This window comes from Vipera ursinii (assembly GCF_947247035.1).
Source record: "Vipera ursinii genome assembly, chromosome: 2".
Lineage (NCBI taxonomy): Eukaryota > Metazoa > Chordata > Lepidosauria > Squamata > Viperidae > Vipera > Vipera ursinii.
The window spans coordinates 127,734,538-127,757,159 of NC_139513.1; the positions used below are offsets into that span (position 1 = coordinate 127,734,538).

A 22,622-nucleotide genomic window follows, 5' to 3' on the forward strand; every position below is an offset into this window, starting at 1 on the left:
AAGCTAAAACTTTCAGAGGATAATATTCTCTTGAATTACATAGATATTTCATGGAATTTGACAAATGGGCAGCATAAATGGATTCTCTACACCCTTACTATGGACAAAATATTAATATTGCAACATTGGAAAGATAACTGTAGGGATCTATTTACTCAGTGACTGAAAATCTGAGCATACTTGCCACCTATGTGGATTGCCTATAGACCTAGAGTCCTAGACTTTGTATGGACCACTATAATAAAATATGGGATTCATTTCTATAAAATATAGGAGGTCAAAAGTAATTATAGCTATATAAATGTATTAGAAATAAATACATAGCCAATAATATTTGCATTAGATAAATATATAGAGAAACATATCTGTTAACTATTATAATAATATGTTATACTTTAGGGTTTTTTTTACTTTTTAAAAGCATTTTTATGCAGTATTTCTTGAGAATATATGTAGTTTTTACTATGTCATTTTTTCTGTTATTACTTAATTAAAAAATAGAGTACTATTCAGTTGATTACAACTCATGAGAGCTTTTCATCACTTCTACTTTGGCCTTTGGGTCTCAATACTTTTGGCATAATAAAGGTGCAGTGTTGAATAGTTAGCTCTTAGTAGAGGAGGGGTTTGTGTCTGTGGAGAGACAGAGAGAGAGAGAGAGAGAGAGAGAGAGAGAGAGAGAGAGAGAGAGAGAGAGAGAGAGAGAGAGAGAGAGAGAGAGAGAGAGAGAGAGAGAGAGAGAGAGAGAGAGAGACTGAAGCCCATAATCTTCTTAATCTTCTCCTGTGCTCAGAACTCTTTTTTATTTCTGCTGCATGCCTAGAACACAAATCAAGGCAAGGAAGCAATCCTACGCTCTAATTTTGCAAGGGATGTAACATCTGTCATTTCACACAGCCTAAAGAAAGTGACAAAAAAAACACCCATGCAAGGGATACGCTGCTTGAATTGATGTGCTGGAATAGCACTGTGCAGGCAAATGGGCATCACTGCAGAGATAACAGAAAGGCATCGCTTGATTTGCAGGACTGCATCCTGAAGTGAGTTTAGGCAGGGGTAGGCAACCTTGGCTCTTTTATGACCCGTGGACTTCAATTCTGGGAGTTGAAGTCCACGAGTCATAAAAGAGCCAAGGTTGCCTACCCCTGCCTAAACTCACTTCAGGATGCAGTCCTGCAAATTCTGGGAGTTGAAGTCCACGAGTCATAAAAGAGCCAAGGTTGCCTACCCCTGGTTTAGGATCTGCTGTCCTGGAACAGCTCCTCAGTGTTGCAGAATCATTGTGCTGCTGTACATCAGATTCTGAGATGTGCCTTATTAACAGTAATTATTTCTAATCAAAGCAAGGAGCACTTATTGCTGCCCATGGAAAAAGCCACCTATGTGCCAATTCAAATAATAAATTTAAGTTTACCCTTAAGTCGCTTTAAATATGCACAGGAAAGGCATAGAAAGACTCTGGCAGAGATTTCTTTAGAATTTGTGCACAGTTTTGCCTTAGCAAAAGAAATAGTTTACATAGAAAAAGATTGGGACGCTCGACTCATCCCTGAAATTTATATAACATTGTCAGTTCTGAATATTTTTCCCCAGAAACCCTACATTATGTAACAATTATGTCCTACTTTATGATCTCAACCCCCATGGCTGCAATATAAGGCAAGAAACAGATCTCTCTAATTTACAGATTTAGAAATGATGCTTTGTTATTCAAGGTGATTTGCCTCAAGGGGAAGAGGAGAAATAAGTGTCCTTTTAATATTCTGACAATGAGAGAAACATCCAGGCATATTTAACCTGGTCAAGGAACAAATCTATTCTCTGGATGCGCATAATACTTTGACCCATATTAACCAAACAACTTATCTAATACACATAGGTGAGCTCTACCGAAACATAGCATGTTTTGTAAATGCAATTAGATTTTGGAAAATACATGAAGATTCAAGGAGGTAGAAAGTAGACATAAGCAACCTTCAAAGATAAGGAAGGTCTAGGAACAGAGAATGATGAAGAACATACTGATTTTAACTCACCGACCTCTAAATCGCACAAGTTACCGGTCCATAATGTCTTGAGAACATTGGCTGAAACCAACGATCACTCCTTTGGCATTATTTTACTCTTTCAAATTTCAAATAAATTGAGTCAAGATTTCCCTAAATAAAATTAATATTTTACTGTCCTTTAGCAATAAAAAGCAGATAAAAAGCTATTCAGTCGTGGGCTCTGATGAGCAGGAATGAAGACACACAGTTGAGTACAGAGAAACCCATTCCTTTATTAAGCTGGAACTGTACTGAGAACTTGGGTGCACCTTGCCACAATATATAGGCAGACCCTCTGGTAGCAACCAATCAGATTGAACCCATGCTTGCCGCCCAAAGCTGTCCAATTGCAGGACTGGAGATGTCCTGTCTGGGTTGCTGGAGAACCGTTAGTTCTACAGCAACGCATGTGGTGATGTACCAAAAGCCCAGTACATAACAAAAGCAATTAGCAAAATAGTACTGTAGAAGATTTTTAAAACCAGGATGGATATTGGTTTCAGAAAGAAAATGACAAATTTGGGCAGAAAAAGAGTGAAATGATGAATAGATTACAGCTATAGGCTGTATTACTAGGGACGCGGTGGCTCAGTGGGTTAGGACGCTGAGCTTGTCGATCAGAAGGTCGGCAGTTTGGCGGGTCGAATCCCGAGTGCCGTGTAACAGAGTGAGCGCCTGTTACTCGTCCCAGCTTCTGCCCACCTAGCAGTTCGAAAGCACCTAAAAATGCAAGTAGAAAAATAGGGACCACTACGGTGGGAAGGTAACAGCGTTCCGTGCGCCTTTGGTGTCTAGTCATGCCGGCCACATGACCACGGAGACGTCCTCGGACAAACGCTGGCTCTTCGGCTATGAAATGGAGATGAGCACTGGCCCCTAGAGTCGGAAACGACTAGCACGCATGTGCGGGGGAACCTTTACCTTTACCTTTATAGGCTGTATTTGCTGATTTCCTTAAAAAACTGAAATCTAGCATGGTGCAGAGTAAAACTCTAGTCTTAAATACAGAGAGCCAATTTGGTGTAGTGGTGAAGGTGCCTAGAAACCAGGAGACTGTCAGTTCTAGTCCTCCTTTAGGCATGAAACCTGGCTAGGTGACCGTAGGCAAGTCACCATCTCTTAGCCAAACTCACCTCATAGAGTAGTTGTTGTGGGGAAACCTGGAGGAGGTAGGAGTATTAAGTTTACTGTCTTAAGTTAGTTAGTTATAAAGTAATAAAGGCAGGATAAAAAACATCTAATAAATAATATTCTGCATTTTCCAGCCCATTTCAGCTGCCAATGCATTCTTAGAAAATAAAAATAAGGTGGGGTGGGAGGAAAATAATTCAACAGTTTTGCTTTCTGCTAAGTAGAGTCTGCTCCATGCCTACTAGGGTATCTGCTTAATATTCCAAAGTTGCCCACCCAATTCTAGCATTGTTCATATTCAAAAGTTTGTTTTTATCTTTGTGTGACTGATATTATATTTTCTATTGCCAGGCCCCTTGGGAATGTCTGAAGCTGAAGCTGCAACACACATGCAGGAAAATAAAACTTTTTGGAATGAACCTTTGCAAAGGAGACTCATCTGTTCTTCTACTGTGAAACTGGCCAACCTAAAAAAAACAAAAACAAACTTGTGGAAATTGAGAAAAGGAAATAAACACAAGGACGATAAACACAAGGATGACACACATATCCCTCCCTTGATCAAGTTTTGGGAAGATGCTTCATCACATCACATAACAGAGAAGTTGTTTTGGGTTGTTGTTGTTGTTGTTTTTAATCATGTGGAGTCTGTGCTAAAGATTTTGCCCTGCCCAAGTTGATATTTGATGCTGGGCATCCAAGTGCCAGTGACAACTGATAACACCACAACCCACCAAGATGACCCAATGGTGTCTTGAAAGGGCTCAGGAGAATTACAAGATGTATCCCTGACAGATGCACCTTCCCTTAAATAGCAAAGCTGAGCAATGGGCCATATAAAAGCCAGAGACACAGTTTAGTTTTTCAACAAGAATCTTCCCAGCTTCAAACAGAGGACATCTGGGGCAGGTAAGTACCTGCTGGGATATGCAATGCCTAAAAGAAACAACCTGAATGTGGTTGTCACCAAGAGAACATTTAGTTAGTGAAGAACAGTGCAGTTAAGTTTTCCCCAAAGCACTGGAGTCGTAATCAGGAAATGTTCTGGTCATTGAAAAAGGGGAATTCTGAAACCAGGGAACCAAGTCAGTCAGTTAAATTCTAGAAGAAACCTATGGTCCCCGGTTAACAGGTTAGGAGCGCCATTCTAGTGATGTTTCAGAAGCAAAAGAGAGATGTTTAATGGGATTAAATCAGTAATGTTGGATATAATTTTAAATCAGTAATATTTACATCCATACTTTTACAGTGTGACAATAATTCTGACAAAGCTATGGACAACTAGAAACTTACCTGCCTAGGAAAGTCAGTGAACCGAAAACAAGCTATTACTTAATGCCAAAACCATTGTCTGAAGGCTGTATTTCATGTGTTAATAGTAGCATTGCCATTAGAAGGAATGGCATGAAAAGATAGTGATTAATTCATATTGAATTTTTAATTTTCAAATTTTGAGCACGTTAATATGCTGTGTATATCCTATTTTTTCAATCCAGCTTTCCCCAACCCTGCTTTCTGGGATGATGGGAGTTGTAATCCAACACATCTTGATGAAACCAGTTGGGGAAAGGCTGGGTTGTACATATCCATGAGTTCAAGACTCCAGATCTGTCTTTTCTTTTAGCTTACTGCAGCTCTGGCTGCTGGTTGCTACTTCTGGTGATCCTATGCCAACAGCTTGCTAAGTGCAGTTTTTTTAATTAAGACAGAATAAATCAAGACTGGCGAGGGGGCGGAAAATACTATTTTATATTTATTGTGCAGATAAATGTCAATGCTGCCTCTGAAAGAATTTTGGGAGAGAATGATTTGCAAAAATGTGGGTGTGAAGAAAATACGGCTCAAATGCTCATGATAATGAAGAAAAAGTTTGATGAAGAGAAAGGGCAGGGAAAGTACAATCCAACCAAGCAGAGGGTAGGGGTCTGCCAAAAGCCAACAGATCCAAGCAAAAAAAATTTTTTTGATATGATTCCGTGCAAATGGCCTTCAAGCCAGTAAACCTCCCAAGGGATAGGAAAATGTAGAATTCTGGAAAAAATGCGTATTAGACATGATAACACACAACATCTAACGGACCCTTGGTCTCGTACACCTAATTATGACAAGAGGGAACAGTACTTTCGGCAGGGTGCCTTATTTTGATGAGCAGCACCTGTGATTTTTATTTAAACTTTGAACCAAACAGCAGATCTCACATAGCCGCATCTCATGCCTTCACCTGGATTGTTTCCCTCTGCCTTTCTCTGAGCAGGGAACAGCCTGGCCTCCAAGGCAAAACATCTCCTTTGAGAATGCCTGTTCTTTCTAAATTCACAGAGAGAAGAATTGCTTTCCTAAATAAACTCTTGGCAGGCAGATCAGGGGGTCCGTGGGGAAAGCTGAGTTATTTAGACTGAGTGTAATCCTAGAACAGGTTCACATCACAAGTTGTTGCCTTGTGAATATAAGATTCCCTAAGAGGAGGGAATGGAAGGGTCACAATGCAGAGAGGAGGGCCAGCATTCTTCAGGACACAAGTTGAGCTCCAGGACCAAACAACCAGCAAAGAGCTTTAGGCACCACTGCTCATGTTATTTGGCATTTAAAAAGAGAGAGTCAGCTCGAGACAAAGCTTCAGTCTTCCCCATCCCTGTTTTATAAGCACGGAAGCAAAAGATTTGGAGGGGTTGATGCTAGGCTGATGGCGCAGTGGGTAGAATGCAGCATTGCAGGCAAACTCTGCCCACAGCCTGGAATTCAATCCTGATGGGGCTCAAGGTTGACTCAGCCTTTCAACCTTCCGAGGTCGGTAAAATGAAGACCCAGATTGTTGGGGGCAATAGGCTTACAATGTAAACCACCCAGAGAGTGCTGTAAAAGCACTATGGGGCGGTATATAAGGCCAAGTGCTATTGCTATTCCTAAGTTCACACCATACACGCAGGCTTGTGGTCCACACTACATAAGTCATGACTGTTCAGGGGCTGCTTGTTGCCAATCTCCAATTATCTCACCTTCTGAAGCACAGCACTGGGGAGGGAGGGGCAATTGGGACAGGCAGCCAAGCATTGGGTACTCTTTCAGAGCTCATGTAGAGGATTTACTCTGTAAAGGTCGCTTGTAAACAAACCAACTGATCTCATTGCCATTATGAACACCTCAGTGCCCTTTAAGGAGTGGCCTGGGGACAGCTGCCATGGTTGCGCCAGCTTGGCAGCCTCTCACCTCGATGTCTTTTGATTGCTAGACTGAATCACTATTTTTCTGCTTTTCCATCTGAGAAGCCACAATGGATGCAGCTCTGTTTCTGATCTGGCTGTGAACGTGCATTTTCTGGTCTGTTGCTGTTCCAACCTCTTTTTTAGGGGCCTGGCAAGAAGTTTGTAACCAGCCATTATTCCTTTTGTTTGCTGTCAACCATTACTCCTAGTTGCATTTTCAACCTGCACCAAAAAGCTGCATGATCTTGGTGGCCTCGAACAAACAAACTATAGGTGATGATTCTTCTGTCATAACAATCTGATCTCAGCATTTCTGGCTTCTGCTCCCCATCTTCCATTTATAATATTATGCTGAAGATGCAGCTTAGAAAAGTTTGGAAGGAAGATTGGATTGCTGGATTTGCCTGAGAAATAGATACTGTTGTGTTTAGAATGTTAACTTCTCCAATTATACATAGATAGAATTTGAAAGGGCTTTTTAAATGATGTCCATGCAATTTAGAATAAGAATGACTTAGAAGCGTTGCCAGAAAATATGAATTACTTACAAAGTAGTTCATTTTGTGGAAAAGGAAGAAGGCGGTGCTAAATCACAATATTTATTCCTTGCATTAATCAATGAAGAGAAAACTGGATACCTAACATTAGCTTACCTACCTTTAAGAAGGAGCAGAATTTTAGAATTTTCTCAGATACATCCCACTTTGGTTGTCAGATATCCTTGAATTTAAATTGAGAGTGATTGATGGATGGCATGGCTATCTGAAAGCTTGTGAATCTGCATGCAGTTTCATCAGGCCTCCAAAGAACAAGACAAAGATGTGGCAGGTTACCATTTTACTTGGAAGAAAACTTTAGCAATATTAAGGGACTTTCCTCCTTGACATGCATAAATAGTTTTTGCTGCTGATAAAGGAGAATGTTTGTAGCTCTGGATCTGTCAAGTGCCAAGAAAATCAGGAGATCCAGACAGTTCAAATGGATATAAAGGTTTATTGCAAGCTTACGCTCTCTACAAGATTCTGAACTACTAATGGCCAAGTGAAATTAGTTGGATATAAGAGTAGAAGGAAGTCAAGACAGGCTGAACTTAGATCTCTTGTGGGCGTGAAGGGGCTCATGACTGATGATACGTTTGACTCCTCCCTCGGGCTCAGCCTAGGCATCTCCTACTCAGGATTGAAACTAGAGGTCCTTGGTGCTCTCTGAGATTGATTGTTTTCTTGCAGACATTTCATTAATCAAACTAGTTAACATCATCAGTGTACCAAGGACACCCCCCCAAAAAAATTTTCTGCTCCACAACAGCCCAAATATTCCAATATTAAAATATTAGACATACCTCATTCATAATTTTTGAATGCGAGAGAGATTACTCCTTTTAGACGTGGCCTTGCTAGATCCCCTGTCCCACCACACAGATTAGGCTACCACCTGGTCTTTGATCTCTTTTTCCAGAAATGTTATTAGCAATCTTCCCTCTGATTATTCATGCCCCTTTGCCATCCAACTATTGTGTAGGGATTTCCATTTGTGTTATTAAATGAAGAATGCAATGCACAGTGTGGGAAGTAAGCGTGACTCACTTCAAAGTTCACCTCGGCTATCAGTCACTTGGCTGCTGGCGATGGGATAGGTGCCAGGGAGAATGAACTGCTGACAGCATCATTGGCAAGATCAGTAGCTAGCTCAGTGCAATAGGATTTACTGGAATTTGAAATCTGCCTGTGGTTTTAGCAGCCAATTGAAAGCTTCTTTCGTTTGGATTAAATGGAAGATAATCACAGTAACCAATATTGCCCCTTCACTTAGGACTGAAATCTACTTTGGATGACTGGGGTTTTTATCTGTGGAAATTGGTAGGAATTCCTGTTGTGCGTGGGAATGAAAGCTGAAGGGCTTAGTGCCAGATTTCCCAGGTTGCGCTCTCTTTCAAACTTTATCTATAAAACAGTGTCCCCCGCACAACTCTGCTTGGCCATTAACAACTTCAGCAGAATCTCATCCCAAAATTCTGCCACTGATGGAAGTACTTCAGCTTGGAAAAATCCTTCTCATTAGTTACTCCCAGTTTTTAGAACTTCTGATAAAGGGAGGTAATCTATTAATATAGCAAAAATATTTATATTTGGGCAGGACTTTGGTGCAAAAACAGACTTTTAGCTGATGAAGTTAAGGCCATCATGGGGGGGGGGTATGGTGATTTTTTTATAATTGCTATAATTACTTTTAAAAAACAATTTGTTGGCTGCCTTATACCATCCATTGGTGGAAAAAAGGAACATGGTTTCCATAAATAAATAACAAATAAATGATAATCCCAGCCAGCCACAAAGCCAAAAAGATAAGTTGGGAAGGCTGACCTAGGGAACTGTCATAGGAAGACACAAATAGGTCTAAACAGGGTCTTAAATATAACCTGACTTGAGGCAAGCAAACATGGGCAGCATTTGCATTCTTCATAAATACAATCAGTGACAGAAATTATGCCCCTTCGCTAAAATAGAATTCAGCTCCCTTATTATGCTTGAAAGCAAGATGCTCAAATCTCTATAGTTCTAGCTGTTTGTCCTCTGGGGTATTATAACCCTAGTGCTAAACCGAAAAGATATCATATGTGACTTTTTGTCAAAAAAATCTTGATATGTTTATAAGAATATGAAAACAATATTAGAAACCATGGCAATAGTAGTGTGTGTGGGGGGGAAGTGTTACACAGAATGCTAAATTATGGATTAGCATTACAAAAAGGAATTATTCTCTTCCTTCTCATCAGCATGGTGGAAATTAAAAAGATGGGAAGCTTCCGTTCAGGATTTGCCAGGATTTAGCATGAAGTCCAAAACTGGAGATTCTCATTAAATTATGCCATAATTCAAGCTCACTTGGCTTCCGTGAAAAGAATCACATTAGGACACAGCTGTGGTTGTTCCTGAAGATCGCGTAATCGCAGTGACACATGTTGAAATGTGTTGTGGTCCAGTGTTTTAGTCAGCCAGCCATGCCTTCTCCTCTGCTACTCTTATTTTTACTTATTACTTATTTTTCTCACTCTTGCTTTGCTATTTCCTACCAGTGTTATGTGGCCCCCAGGCAAACGTATATCTCATTAGCTTGTTTTGGGAAGTTTTGCACAATAGGGTTTTTTCCCCCCTAAAGTTATTCAGATTTCTATAAACTATTATCTCTTGTTAGGATGGATAATATCAGCTGATTATTTTAGAGGGGTGCTACCAATAAAACTGAGCTGGAAAAAGTATATTTTGTAAGTACTGTTTTAAAAGAAGCTTGTTTAGAATTGGTTGGGGTGTGTCAGACTACCACTGCTGATGTGCAAGAGAGGTACAGTACTGCCACATTTTTTAACACTCACATAAATTCTTTTTTTTTTTTTAGAATCAATAGCAGCATGGAGGAGGATCTTTCTTGCCAATTCAAAAAAGTGGCCTTGGCCATGGGTGCATCCCTGACGGACAAAGATCTCGACCTGTTGCCCTCAGAAATGAGGCACCACAGTAAGGAACAAAAGAAACCAAAATGGCTGAATTTGCAGTAGGTTCCTAAAGGATATCGGATATCATATGCAGATTAATTGATAACCTGCATTTGCATATATAGGTAGTCCTCAACTTATGACCATAATTGAGCCCAAGACAGTTGTTAAGTGAGTTTTGCCCAATTTTTATGACCTTTCTTGCCACAGTTGCTAAGTGAATCACTGCAGTTGTTGAGTTAGGAACACGGCTGTTAAGTGAATCCGGCTTCCCCCTTGCTTGTCAGAAGGTGATCACATATGTTACTTATATGTAAGGGTGTAAGTCTATACATATGTTGTATATAGTACGTGTAAATGTGTGTTATGTATGTGTACACTTTTGAGAGCAAGCAACTAAATTTCATTTTTAATGTGTGCCCATTGTGCCCACAGTAAAAAAACACAAGGTCTGTCTGTCTGTCTGTCTGTCTATTATCTATCTATCCATCTATCTATCTATCTATCTATCTATCTATCTATCTATGCAACAGCCATAAATACATGCCAGTTGCCAAGTGTTCGAATTTTGATCATGTGACCCTGGGGCTGCTGCAACAGTCATCAGTGTGAAAAATGGTCATAAGTCACTTTTTAAAGCTCTGTTGTAAATTCAAAGGATCTGAATGAATGGGTGTCCGATAGAAATAGAGAATCTCCATAGACATTTAAATGAATGGGTGTAGGTCACAGACTACCAGAACTGTTGTTTTCAATGTTAAATCTGGACTTGTTTCTGTCTAAGATGTGAAGTGAGCCACAGTTATGTCCAACATATGAAAATAAGAGCTTTCACATACAATAGTGTCAATAAACTACTGCTGACCATATTTATATCATGCTAACAATATAATTCATCAGTTAAAAATTATCCATTCTGTTGCAGCTTCGTTCAATTATACCAAATTCTTTGAATACATGCAGAGGTTTCTGACATCGGAGGAGAAGGAGACTCACTTGCGAAAAGCCTTCAAATTGCTTGACAAGGATGACAGTGGTTTCATTGAATGGAATGAAATCAAGTAAGATAACATTGGTGTCTATTGCTACAAAGCACAAGGGGGAAATTAATAAGGAGAGACGTGTCTGCTTGCTTTATTTACAGATGGAGAGGTACAAAATGTTGGAGTAGAGTCACCTCATCATTTTATTTTTAATTTCATAAACTAACTTGGTTAATTTCCGAGGAGCTAGGTTCAGCTGGATTCAGGACTTACCAGTATTTAGAAGCTACTACAATCATGTCAGGAGCACCAAAGCGCTTCTGGGTTGAAAGGATTAGCTGGTGACATCACCAATGCCTGGAGAACATCCAGTTGGGGGCTCCTTTCATGTCCCCACTAAGCTGCCCACCAATGTGATATGGATCTTTCTATTCATGGTCACTTGCTTTCAAACTGCTGGGTTGGCAGGAATTGGAGCTCACCCTATCCCGCAGCAGCAAACGGGTCTCGAATGCCAGCCTGCCAATCATCATGCCAGCATCCTAACCACATGAGCCACCATTCTTCTTCTCTTCAAGGTTATTTACAGGTGTTTCAAGCCATTTTTGGCAGCTTGTTTTGATGTTTCAGGCCCTATCTTTCCCAGGTTTTTCAAGGATTCTTGAAGCTATTTTTCCAAAACTGGTCTGGTTCTTCAGATGATGAGGGGCTTTCTAGAGATCCTTGAAGCCATTCTAATATATTTTCCAAGCATTGATTCTTGAGGTCCTCTATTGATCTCAAAACTCTAGACTTCTGAGGATCCTTTAATTTATGTTTTAAGCCATTTAATGCATGCCTTTTAATACATGCTTTAAGCCATGTTTATAAACTAGATGAGTCCCATTACTAGATTAATTAGAAATATATCTATCTCTATCTCTCTTGCTGGAATTTTGAACTGATTCCCTGCAATGAACTTTTGAAATCACATCAATAGCTACATGAAATTAGTCTGAGTCATAACTGGACAGCTTTGCCAGAGATTATACAGCTATGACAGTGCATTTAACATAAGAGTTAATCCTTATATCAAGGAATGGATATGACCAATCCTGTTTTCTGTGGATTCTCTTATATTTCTTATCCCAGAATTAAGTCGATTGAAAGGCAGAATTGGAACTTCCTATCAAGACTGTTGCTACCTCCTGTGTTAAGAGTCAATTAAATGGAACAGAATTCTCGCTGTAACAATTATGGAGAAAAGGTTAACAGATGCAACCTTTGCCAATTCATCATGTCCACTGCGTGTGTTGAATCCTGTTACACGTGCCTGTTCAAATTTTGTCTTCTGTTGCATCTGATTACCTTACATAGGACTAGATCCAATGTCCTTTCTCAGCTAAGAAAGCGCCTCGTGCCTCATCATTATACTCTGTTATATCTTTAGTCCATTTACTAATCACAATCTTAATTTCACATGACTTGATGTATTTTCAAAAGCCCACTCTATCCACATTTGCGAACAATTTAGTTTTTCCCATTTTTGCTTAAATCCTTTCCCGAGGTCAAGAGGAAAAGGTAAATAAGGTGAGCAGAAATCCAGGGCAGGGGGAAATAGCATATCGCTGTGAAAGACAGTGCAGCATTCCTCAAACATAGGCTCCTTGGGATTATCGTTCTTGTCATCCCGCCAACCCATATAGTTGGGGGCTACAAGTGTCATCATTCAACCCTTACAGCACATCAGGCTAGGAAAAAAAATGGATTATCCTGCCAAGCCAGAATATTCGTTTTTGGAACTGCTTTGCTCTTGGCTAAGTTCAGTAAAAATGGGAAAGAAGGAAGAGATGAGGCAAGGATGAGGATGATCGTGATGACGGTGATGCAAAATTGTGCATGGGGAGTTACTAAGCCCAATGAGCCTCTCCTTGCTGCGGCTTAGTTTCCACCTCTCCCACCCACAGGTACATCCTAGCCGCAGTGCCCAGTAACAAGCCAATTGTCCCCTTATCAGACGAAGAAGCAGAAGCTATGATCCAGGCTGCAGACACAGATGGCGACGGGAGGATTGATTTTCAAGGTGGGCAGAACAGAGCTTAAGTACACAAGTAGCATCTTTTTCAGAGAAAAAATGCACTCATTCTTCTTAGACAGAAGACCACAGAAAAAGCAGGCAGGGCCAAAACAAAAGCCAAATTTGATTTAGCTTGACATTAAATTAAACAAATTAAATATTATCTGTGTAATTGTTCCCCATAGCAAAAAATACAAATTCAGCTTTGTCACATCACAAAGAGTAATTTAATTTTTAGATGGACTCTATGAGACGTGCTCAAGTTTTCTGCGAACATTTTGGCCCTCAGTTGCTGCAACGGTTTTAAAGGAAAACGTGGCTGTTTTGCGGCAAATAATACAAGGAAGTATCATAGTGGTCACTGTTCTGCAATGTTCACATCTAGGACAAATTGTGAGGACAATTTCAGAACCAGAAAGTCAGAAGAGCTTGTAACAAAGTTGGTTCAATTTTAAAAAGGAAGGAATCGTGGAACAAGAAGCATGACTGCAGAAGAGAGCAACGTCAAAATGGTGGGTGTGACTGGGTACAAAAAGAAAGAAAAGGCTTTCAGACCATCTTCAGAAAGATGCCTTAGGTTCCCATGAAACAAATGGAGCTGGGAACTACAGCATAATGCAGACCTTCCCAGAGGCATGGCTATATTAATATCCACTTTGAATGGTCAGGTACTGCATATTTTACAAACATTCTTAGATTAGAGCCAGTTGTTTATTTCTTGGCATATTTTAATCCAACTGACTTAAAAGAACCACCTTCTTTACTTACAAAGCTCAGACCAAGTGTAGGCCAGAGTGGTGATGGTTGAGGGCTGCTATACCACACTACCACTTGCTGAAAACCATTGAAACAGCTGTGTCGAATAATTAACATCCAGGGGTAAAACTGCCACAATTAAAGTCATTTTCTGTAGAAAGAAAGCATTGTAGGGTCCTTGGTACTCTCTGAGCTTGGTTGTTTGTTTTCATTACCCCATTATGTAACATCATCAGTGCAAGTGAATGAGGATTTTGCTTCCTGTTTATATAAGCAGCTTGCCCTGCTAAGCTTTGGTGGTGGGCAAATAAAGCATTGTTTCACCTTTCTAAATTACCTCCATCTGTAAACTACTAAGAGTTGCAACCTAGCTGAAAAAGAAGTATCCATTCATCAGGTAGGTTAGAAAATGGTCTCTCCACCCACCCACCCCCACCCCACAAAAAAGATTTGGGGTTCAGGGCTTGGGAAGTAGAACGCACAGAATTACTGCCTTATGTAATTTTTTGTTTTTTGAATGCCGAACCTACTCAACTCTGATTATCTTATTGCATTGCAGAGTTTACTGATATGGTCACCAAGGAGAAGATTCCAGAGAAAAAATAAGAGAAAAATAAACCTACCTCTTACTTCTCTACTCAAAAGTGGTGTGCTGGGCTGGGATGGTTGTTGGGATCTGTTGGTACTTGTATCTCCTTTTTTTTTTTTTGAAGTACCTTTTTTTTTGGTAGGGAGATTTGTGGGGGGAGGGGGTGGGCGCATCTGCAGCTTGGTAAATGTCCTCTGTAGTGCACCAGAAACAATTCAAAGCATTCATTATATTTCTTTGTGACATCTTTTGGGGCAAGCAGTGTGTTATGAAATGCCCTGCCCAATTTTTGAACCGGCTCTTTCCTGACTATGCTACATGAGAACGGGAATCTCATTTCCTCCTCAGCCTATACTTGCCCAGTGGAAGACATGTAACAGAGCAAGACCAGCTTCTCTTAGAACAATGATGAACAGGAGGCCTATCCTTCCCTACTCTTTGCTGCAACCTGCCCCTCTCCCTAGTCTTTATTCATTAAATTTACCAGTGCCCTGACTGCTCCCTTTGGCTCGAGGATTAAATCCTGTTTTCCTTGGCTCTGCTCTTCGGGGAAGTGGAGACCGGTCGGTGTGCAAAATGTGCCGTGGGGACAGTTCTGGTTACAGAAAACATGGGGCTGAATGACACCTGGATGAACGTGTTCTAAAACCCCACCTCCCTCCTAATGCCATGTTTCCCTCTCCTCTAAATCCTTTGCTGGCCTTGCAACACGGAACTAGAAATGCTTGCTTAGGTTTTATGCCACAAAAAGAAAATGTTCTTGAGGCAAGTAAATGCCATGTTTTCAGCACGTTGGCTGTGGCTTACATTTTGTCTGAGGACGTGTTTGATCAGCGAAGAGGGGTTGAGGGGAAACTGAAGACAGATGCATGCATGAAACCCTCTGAAGATCTATTCTATCACAAAAGAGTCCTGAAATGGTGACTCTCATTTTCTTTTGCAAACCAAGTGTCAACAACGGGCATCGTGGATTAGCTCCAAAGACCTACTACCAGAGCTGCTACTGAATTTAGCAACCAGGGGTGGGGGTGGGGGGAAGGAATCTTTCCAATGTACAGACTCAATTCAGAGAATGAGGACTGCAATAAGGGAGGAAAGCTTTCTGCATCTGGGTTTGTCCCAATGGGCTAACTCAAGTCCTTTTGGATTCTGGTCACTGCTATGCCACTTACCTGTCTGCAAACACCTCCCATGGCATCTGCTTCTTTATTTTATTTTTACAAAGGGGCAAGGAAAACTTAAATCTCACACATAAATTGCATTTCTCTGTGCTCACGTTCATTTCATAGGCAAGTTTACTAACCAAGGAGAAGGCCTGTACCCCAGTGTTTTATTTGGATAGATGCCCTTTGTTCAGGAGAAAAAAAGTCCGCGCAAAGACCTGGGTGGCTATTGTCCAACTAGCCATGCCAACTGTGGCACCCTTGTAAGTACGACTTGCCTCCAGAAGCTGTGGGTGCTGCCAACACCGGAAATTTTTAAGAAGAGATTAGACAATAATTTGTTTGAAATGGTACAGGGTTTCCTGCTTGAGCAGGGAGTTGGAATAGAAGATCTCTAAAGGTCCCTTCCAACTCTGTTATTCTGTTAAGTACCCATACATTGGAATCAAAATTCCAAGTCTGCACACAGGAGCCTTCCCCGCTTTTAGATCCTGAATTTAAGGAATAGCTTTAGAAACCTGTATAAATTGTTTTCTTTAGAAAGCACACAATGAACGTCTATTCCCCCCCAAAAAAAACCCTATGCTTTAACACAGCACCAATATTCCAATACGAGGGTGGCAGGCAAAGAGTCATTTGCCCATTTAAAAGAACAAAACTTTGGACTTATGCAGTTTTACACTTGACAAATCAAAGCATTTAAGAATAAGCCACCCTGACATTAAACCATTTGACTAGGAATTAGCATTCTGTTCTTGCATGAAAGGGTAATACAGTATATAAAGAATATCTGTAATATGTACATACCAGAGAAAACAACTATCCTAAAATATTCAAAAGGTTTCTGATAATTAAAAAAAGAGCAGCAGTCAACTCTCACCTGACCATATCACTATTTTCCACTGTCCCAATTTTTTGTTGCTGTCTAGATAATTTTAGAGAGCTCCACAGATTTTGTAACTCCTCAAATGACATCATCTGGCCAAGTTCGAGCTGGGAAACTAAATATGGTTGATCAGGGTTAATATTTGAATGGGAAACCTCCAAGAGATACCAAGCTTGTAGGTTAGATGGGGAAGTGGAAAAAAAAAGTCTAGAAGATAACAATGACAAACCCCTTTGGTCTTCTTGAAAGCAAAAAAAAAAAAAAACCAAAAACCTACAGGGATGGTAGAGGGCTTTCGCCTTTAATCTGGAAGGAGAGCCAGACATAACAGCACCATTTCCTTGCTATAATCACTTCCTGCAGCTGATACAATTCACATTCTTAAAAACCTTTCAGTCCTGAATGCAACTTTGCATTCCATTTTCTACACATTGGTATTGCCTTGGAAATATTGGGTTGCAATTTCTAGAATTCTAGTACAGGAAGTCTTAGTGATTAGCAACCCACAGTTGAGACTGACAACCCCCTTGCTAAGTGCTGTAGTCCCTAAGTGAAGCATCACATGATCACGATTTAGGATTTTACTTCTGCCTTCTCCGTTAACTGTTTCTTGTGAGCCAATGGTGAAGCACCCAAAGGGTGATCATATGGCCCTGGGACACTGCGATGATCAGAAATGTGAGGATTTGTTCTGTACCAGCCTACTACCGGCCCTGCAGATAAGGCAGGGACAACCCCTTTACAAGAAGGCAAGAGGCTGGAACTAAGCCTGCCAAATTTATGGACACAAAAGCAAACAGAGCAAAACAAGACACGAACCATGAAACAGGAGCAATTCAAACGGTTGTCTTCAGCAAACCAGCCCTCCCACGCATTCCCCTTTTAAACAGTTCAGGGCGTGGCTTCTCTCTGCCTCCTTCCGAGGTGCCCCATTGCCTTCCTCTGTTTACTCCTGATTGACTGCCTCCTGCGTCGGGCGTCCTTGAACAGGGCCAGCTGTGGGTCATCTTCATCCATGCTGTCAGGCTCACACAGCTGGGTCTGCGTCGTAACCAGGTGGGAGGGGCCTGGCTGAGGGCTCTCATCAGCAAGCTCTCCAACACCCTCAGCAACCTCTCCAACACCCCCCTCCTCCTCCTCTGAATTGTCAGACCCAACTGCCGAACCCACAGGCTGACCCTGAATCACAACAGGATTGGTCACAAAACCTTTTCTTTTTTAACATCATCCTAACTTTGAAAGGTAATTAAATGAAACTGTCACGTTATGGGAATGCTACCTGCACCTACTGCAGGTCTATTTTGGTTCTGGGAGCTACAATTCCACTATATTTGGAGGATACCAGACTGGAGAAGACTCATTGACATATCTTTCACTGAAAGTAAAGGGTGGTGGGTTTTTAGTCCTTTTCAGAGCTGGTGCAACAGTTTTGCCAAGTTCACTTCCCAGTAGGAGATACCGGTACCCACTTCAGGGAAGAACCTAACCTTATAGAACCAAGCCGACACCATTTGCAACCAGGCGCTACATTAGTTTCCCCAAACTGTTACCCTGCAATTCCTTCCTATAAGTGCTTTGCAGCTGAGGATTATGGAGTTAAAGCACATCTAGAGGGGAACAGGCTGGGGGAAAAGAGTGTGTCCCATCTCACATTAATTTGTTAGAAGAGTTTGAGCTTCCTGTTCCAGAAGAAAAAAACCTTCAAGGAGGTTATCTCATGGTTGGCTTAAGAGCCACGGCTGAAGCGGCTGAAGTTGTCAGCTCAGGTAGAGGCTCCTGGCAAGCTGCGCTAGAGATAGAATGGCTACAGAAGAGGGGAAAGATTAAATACAGGGGCTGCCACGAGTGTGCAAAGCCAAATGAGTGGCACAGCTGAAGAAATAATCCAGCTTCTGCAAAACACAGAACAGCCTCACCCGCTGTCACCTATGCTACAGCAGGGCTTTGAAATACTACCAAGCACAAGCATGAAATATTGGCAGGGTCGTTGATTCAGAAAATGCTTACAACAGTTCATTTATTTACAGTTCAAAGTTACAATGGCACTGGAAAAAGTTACGACCATTTTTCGCAATTATGACCATTGCAGCAACCCTGTGGTCACTTGATCAAAATTCAGATGCTTGGCAACTGACTCATATTTATGACGGTTGCAAGATCCCAGAGTCATGTGATCCCCTTTTGCAACTATCTGACAAGCAGTCAGCGGGGAAGTCAGATTCACTTTACAACGGTGTTGATAACTTAACAACTGCAGTGATTTACTTAACAGCTGTGGCAGGAAAGGTGACAAAATGGGGCATAACTCACTTAACAAACGTCTCACTTAGCAACAGAAAGGTTGGGCTCAATTGTGGCTGTTAAGTCGAGGACTACCTGTATAGCAACGACTCCTTGTAAACCATGTACTGAGCTGATCACCTTGTGGCTAAAAGCTCATGGACGTTTTCCAGAATGCAGTGCCCACATGAGGGCAATATAAGCCCACACATCAGAAGGCCATTCATGATGATGACGATGCTGAATAACCAATAGCCTCCCTGGGACAGTGGAGAAAGAGAACAGGGAAAGGCCCACATTGCGTTTTGCCATTTTTCCAGTAGTTCCTGAAGCTTTGAGAAATATTCTACTTGCATTCTGGCTATGGGACGTTTGTTCCAGCTTGAGAAGTAGCACGTATTTGGAATATACTAAAAATACGCAAAAAATTGCTAGTGGAGCAGCCTCTTCTTTTGAGCCTTCCCAAGTCACGTGAACTGTTTGTTGCCATGGAAATTTGCTACCCTCAAAATTACCAAAACCAACCAGTGTTCTATGAAGTACTGTAGCTTTGCATCGTGCATTTAAATGCCAGAAAATTATAGTTCACCGAATCTCTGGATGATAAATAACATTTTGAGATGAATTTGTTGTTCAGCAAGCCTTGGGTCTAGGATTATAGCGGATAATGTGAATCCCAACCCAAGCTTAATCACAGTTATAGGTGCTGGGCTATTGCCCAAGATAAACTCCATATAATTGAAAACACAAGCCATGTTATTTGGAAGAGATTAAGCCTTGTTGTTTAGAGCTGAAGCAGCCTACGCTTTTATGAAGCCCAAATTAGAAAACACTGTGGAAAAAGGCAGCAATGCGAATACCTCAAAAACTTTTGGGGGTTGGATTGGAAGCTGCTGCAGTGTCTGACCGATCCAGTTGAAGGACCTTTGTGCTGCCTTGCCAGTAGTTTTAATACAGTTCTGCCTTAAAGAGTTTCTGAGGTTGCAGATAGAAAAATTCATCAGATGGCCCATCCTTTTTCCTTCTGGAATTGACCGCCGAGGAGGGCTTTCAGGACTTATGTTTTGTTGTTGTTTAGAGATGAAAGCACAACTGTAGGTCCATGGAGTTGTTTGGGTGGGTTGTACTGATATCGGACTTCCCTTCCTGAATAAATCTTCTTTTTTTTCCTCCAGGACCTTATCTGACTATCCTCACTCCTGCTTTGCTGAAGTGAGAAGAAGTAGAAAAAGAAGAATCACAGAATCAGAGTCGAGTGAATCCATCAAGATAAATCAGGGTAGAATCCAAATTAAAGCTTCAGTTCCAATTAAAGCACTATATCGCAGAAGATGAAAAGTAGGTTGCATAGTGGGTCTTAAAAGTGGAACTTGATAGGGATGCCCCCATTATTCTCCTTTTTGTGTGCACATTTAAAAAGGTTCTCTGTTCTGCAGCAGAACTGTGGTAAAATGCCCTCTTATATCTGACCTCTCTTCAAGAGGAAGTCAGCGTCAAAGTTCCTCTGATCTTCCATTTGTGAGAGGCTTGGTAGGAGACAGCTGGCAAAGCCAATCAGCCCTTGGAAACCGCCCTCCTCCTCAGATGAATCACTATGGTTACTACTTCTCTGGAATTCCTTAGTGACTTTAAGTTAAAAGTAATCTGAAATAATACATGATGGAATTTAAGTGGTTGGAGAATTTAGGAATAAAATATTTACTAGTTAGGAATCAGGAATCCTCCCAAAGGACAAGAGTGAGGTGAACAAACTTGCAAAAACTCATTTGTGTTCTTTCTTCTTTATCCAGAACACTTTTTTCCCCTGCCTCAGATCTTAATTCACCATTTGGTGAGCCAAAAATAGAAATGGAATTTACGTCTTGCAAATCTCAAACTTTCTATTTCATTTAATTCCTTTTAAGAAGCAGCTTCTAGCTCTTGTGTTTTGTCTTTCTGGAATCTCAGAAGAGCAAATTGCTGAACAGGACATTCAGTAGTGCTTTGATGCATAATATTCTCCAGCATCTCCTAGTGTCTAAAAAAACAAAAGTCTCCTATTTTTGTGAACTATTCAAAACATGAAGTAGAATATTTATTTAATTCCCTTGTTCCTCTTATAGAGTGTAAATTATGGAGACCACACCATCACTGGAATGCCCTATACTACAACATTCATTTTACTGTATTTCTATTTTATTTCAATTATTTTTGTAGGAGATGACTGAGCCTGAGGGCGGGGTCAAACGCACCATCAGTTTGGAGTTCCTATGTCCACCTGTAAGTCCCCTTGCAGTCAGTTGCCAATTTGCCTTTACCGCTGTGTAATAGGTAGCATGAAATAAATTCATACTGCTTTTGAATTCTTTCCTGGCTCCTGATTTCTTGCACTTGACATTTTTCATAATACCAAATCAGAGTGTCCATAACTGGATGGGTGTCAAAAAACCTGTACGTCATGGTTCTAAATCATCACATAAATAAACTGATTTTATATCCAAAGAGAACATATATAGTATATAGGTGAACAAAAAACAAACAACTTGTATTTCAAAGGCTAGGGATATCTTAAATATTAACATACAATGATGCTCAAAAGTTTGTGAACTCTTCTGAATTTTCATTATTTCTGCGTAAGTGAGCTAAAGTGTGATCTGCTCTCCACACAAGCCCTAAAACAAGACACTGGTAGTCCCTTGTGTGGTTGTTTAATGACTGTTATAAGGATGATATTGTCTTTTATAGGAGCTATGCATAAAAATGAAAAACAATGGCATTCTGATTTATGGTTTCGATGGTTAGACAGGATAGGTTATAAAAACATTAGATGTATTAAGAAGTATTAAAAAGTTATTATTATATTCTGACCAAAAGAGGAGAAAAACACAGTTCTAGACCATCATTTTACAAATTAGCTGTATTTTACTGTTAAAATACAATGTCAAGAAATGGTATACCATCTTTTTCCAGATCTTTTCTTCAAGACAGATCTCAGAACAAGTTAAAAAAATAATAATCAGAGGGGAAAAAAAGACCTTACCCCTCTCCCCCACCAACAAACAAATTAGTGTTCATTTTGACTCCATATTTTCTGGACTGCAGGAAGCCGTTTTCTTCTGCTACTCTGCACAATCATTTGACTCAACCCTTACAGGGCCCACTGGTTAGGGTTGGTTCAGCTGCTACTTGGCTGCTAGCAACTGCTTACGCTGCTGCTCCAAGAGCGACTCCAGATGCTCTGCCCTCTTCATGGCTGCCTGCAATGAGAAGAGCGCTTAGTTGAAGCTTGATAGGTTTGAGGGCTCCACTATATCTAAACAGCCCTACATCTCAGGGAAGAAAGTGCCTTCTAGGTGTACTTTCCAAAACTGACACGTTTGATAACCATTAGTGACAAGATAGACTGAGATAGTCTGTGTCTTTCCCTGAGATTTACAATCCTTGGCAAATAAAGAAGACGTAATTTTGCATTCCTTCTTCCAAAGATCCCAAACTATATTTTGTGGGGTTAAAATCTTTTGTGGCCAGGCTTGTCTGGAATCTTATAAGATATACAAGATATAGTAAAATAACAGATAGCAAGAGAAAATAACCAAATCAAATCTCATGAGAGCATAGCAGAAACAGTTTTTCAGTATATTTGCATCAGCAATATATGATTATAATCTGACTGAAGTTTAACATTCAGAACCATGAATACAAAAACATTGGTAAAAGCTTTTGTTTATTGAGAAACTCAGAGAAGCAAGATAAAAGTCTTATTTCTAAAGATTTTTTTTTCATATAGTCGGGAAAACCAAACAGGAAATTCTTGCAAGTTTGAAGAGAAAATTAAAAAATGGAATTTTAAATAGAAGCGCTATAATATTTGAGGTTTTCAGGTATATATATTCTTTGCATGTTGCACAATACATATAAAGTCATAAGACTATAATAGCAAACTAAATATCTGTGGCTGTTATCTTATTTTGATCTGTGTTTTGTACAAGCATTGTATACAAAAACATTTATTTCAAAAATAAATGAATTATCATCAGACAAATATAAAACAATGG

At 40.4% G+C, this 22,622-nt stretch overlaps 2 protein-coding genes across 4 annotated transcripts in view; one reads left to right on the plus strand and one right to left on the minus strand.

Moving 5' to 3' along the window:
• Positions 1 to 3,968: 3,968 nt before the first annotated feature.
• PVALEF (parvalbumin like EF-hand containing) lies at positions 3,969 to 14,314 on the plus strand. The gene is made up of 5 exons (XM_083355415.1): positions 3,969 to 4,088; positions 9,788 to 9,897; positions 10,801 to 10,936; positions 12,805 to 12,920; positions 14,230 to 14,314. The coding sequence occupies exons 2-5, from the start codon at positions 9,792 to 9,794 to the stop codon at positions 14,274 to 14,276; spliced, it is 405 nt and encodes a 134-aa protein (XP_083211541.1). The 5' UTR covers positions 3,969 to 4,088; positions 9,788 to 9,791; the 3' UTR covers positions 14,277 to 14,314.
• A 7,152-nt stretch (positions 14,315 to 21,466) lies between these two features.
• Positions 21,467 to 22,622, minus strand: part of CEP131 (centrosomal protein 131) — a 33,403-nt gene continuing 32,247 nt past the window's right edge. For all 3 annotated transcript variants that reach the window (XM_083354437.1, XM_083354438.1, XM_083354436.1), the window contains exon 26: positions 21,467 to 21,824. In XM_083354437.1, coding sequence (XP_083210563.1) covers positions 21,750 to 21,824 — 75 coding nt within the window. In that variant the 3' untranslated portion in view covers positions 21,467 to 21,749. The remainder of the gene's footprint in view (positions 21,825 to 22,622) is intronic.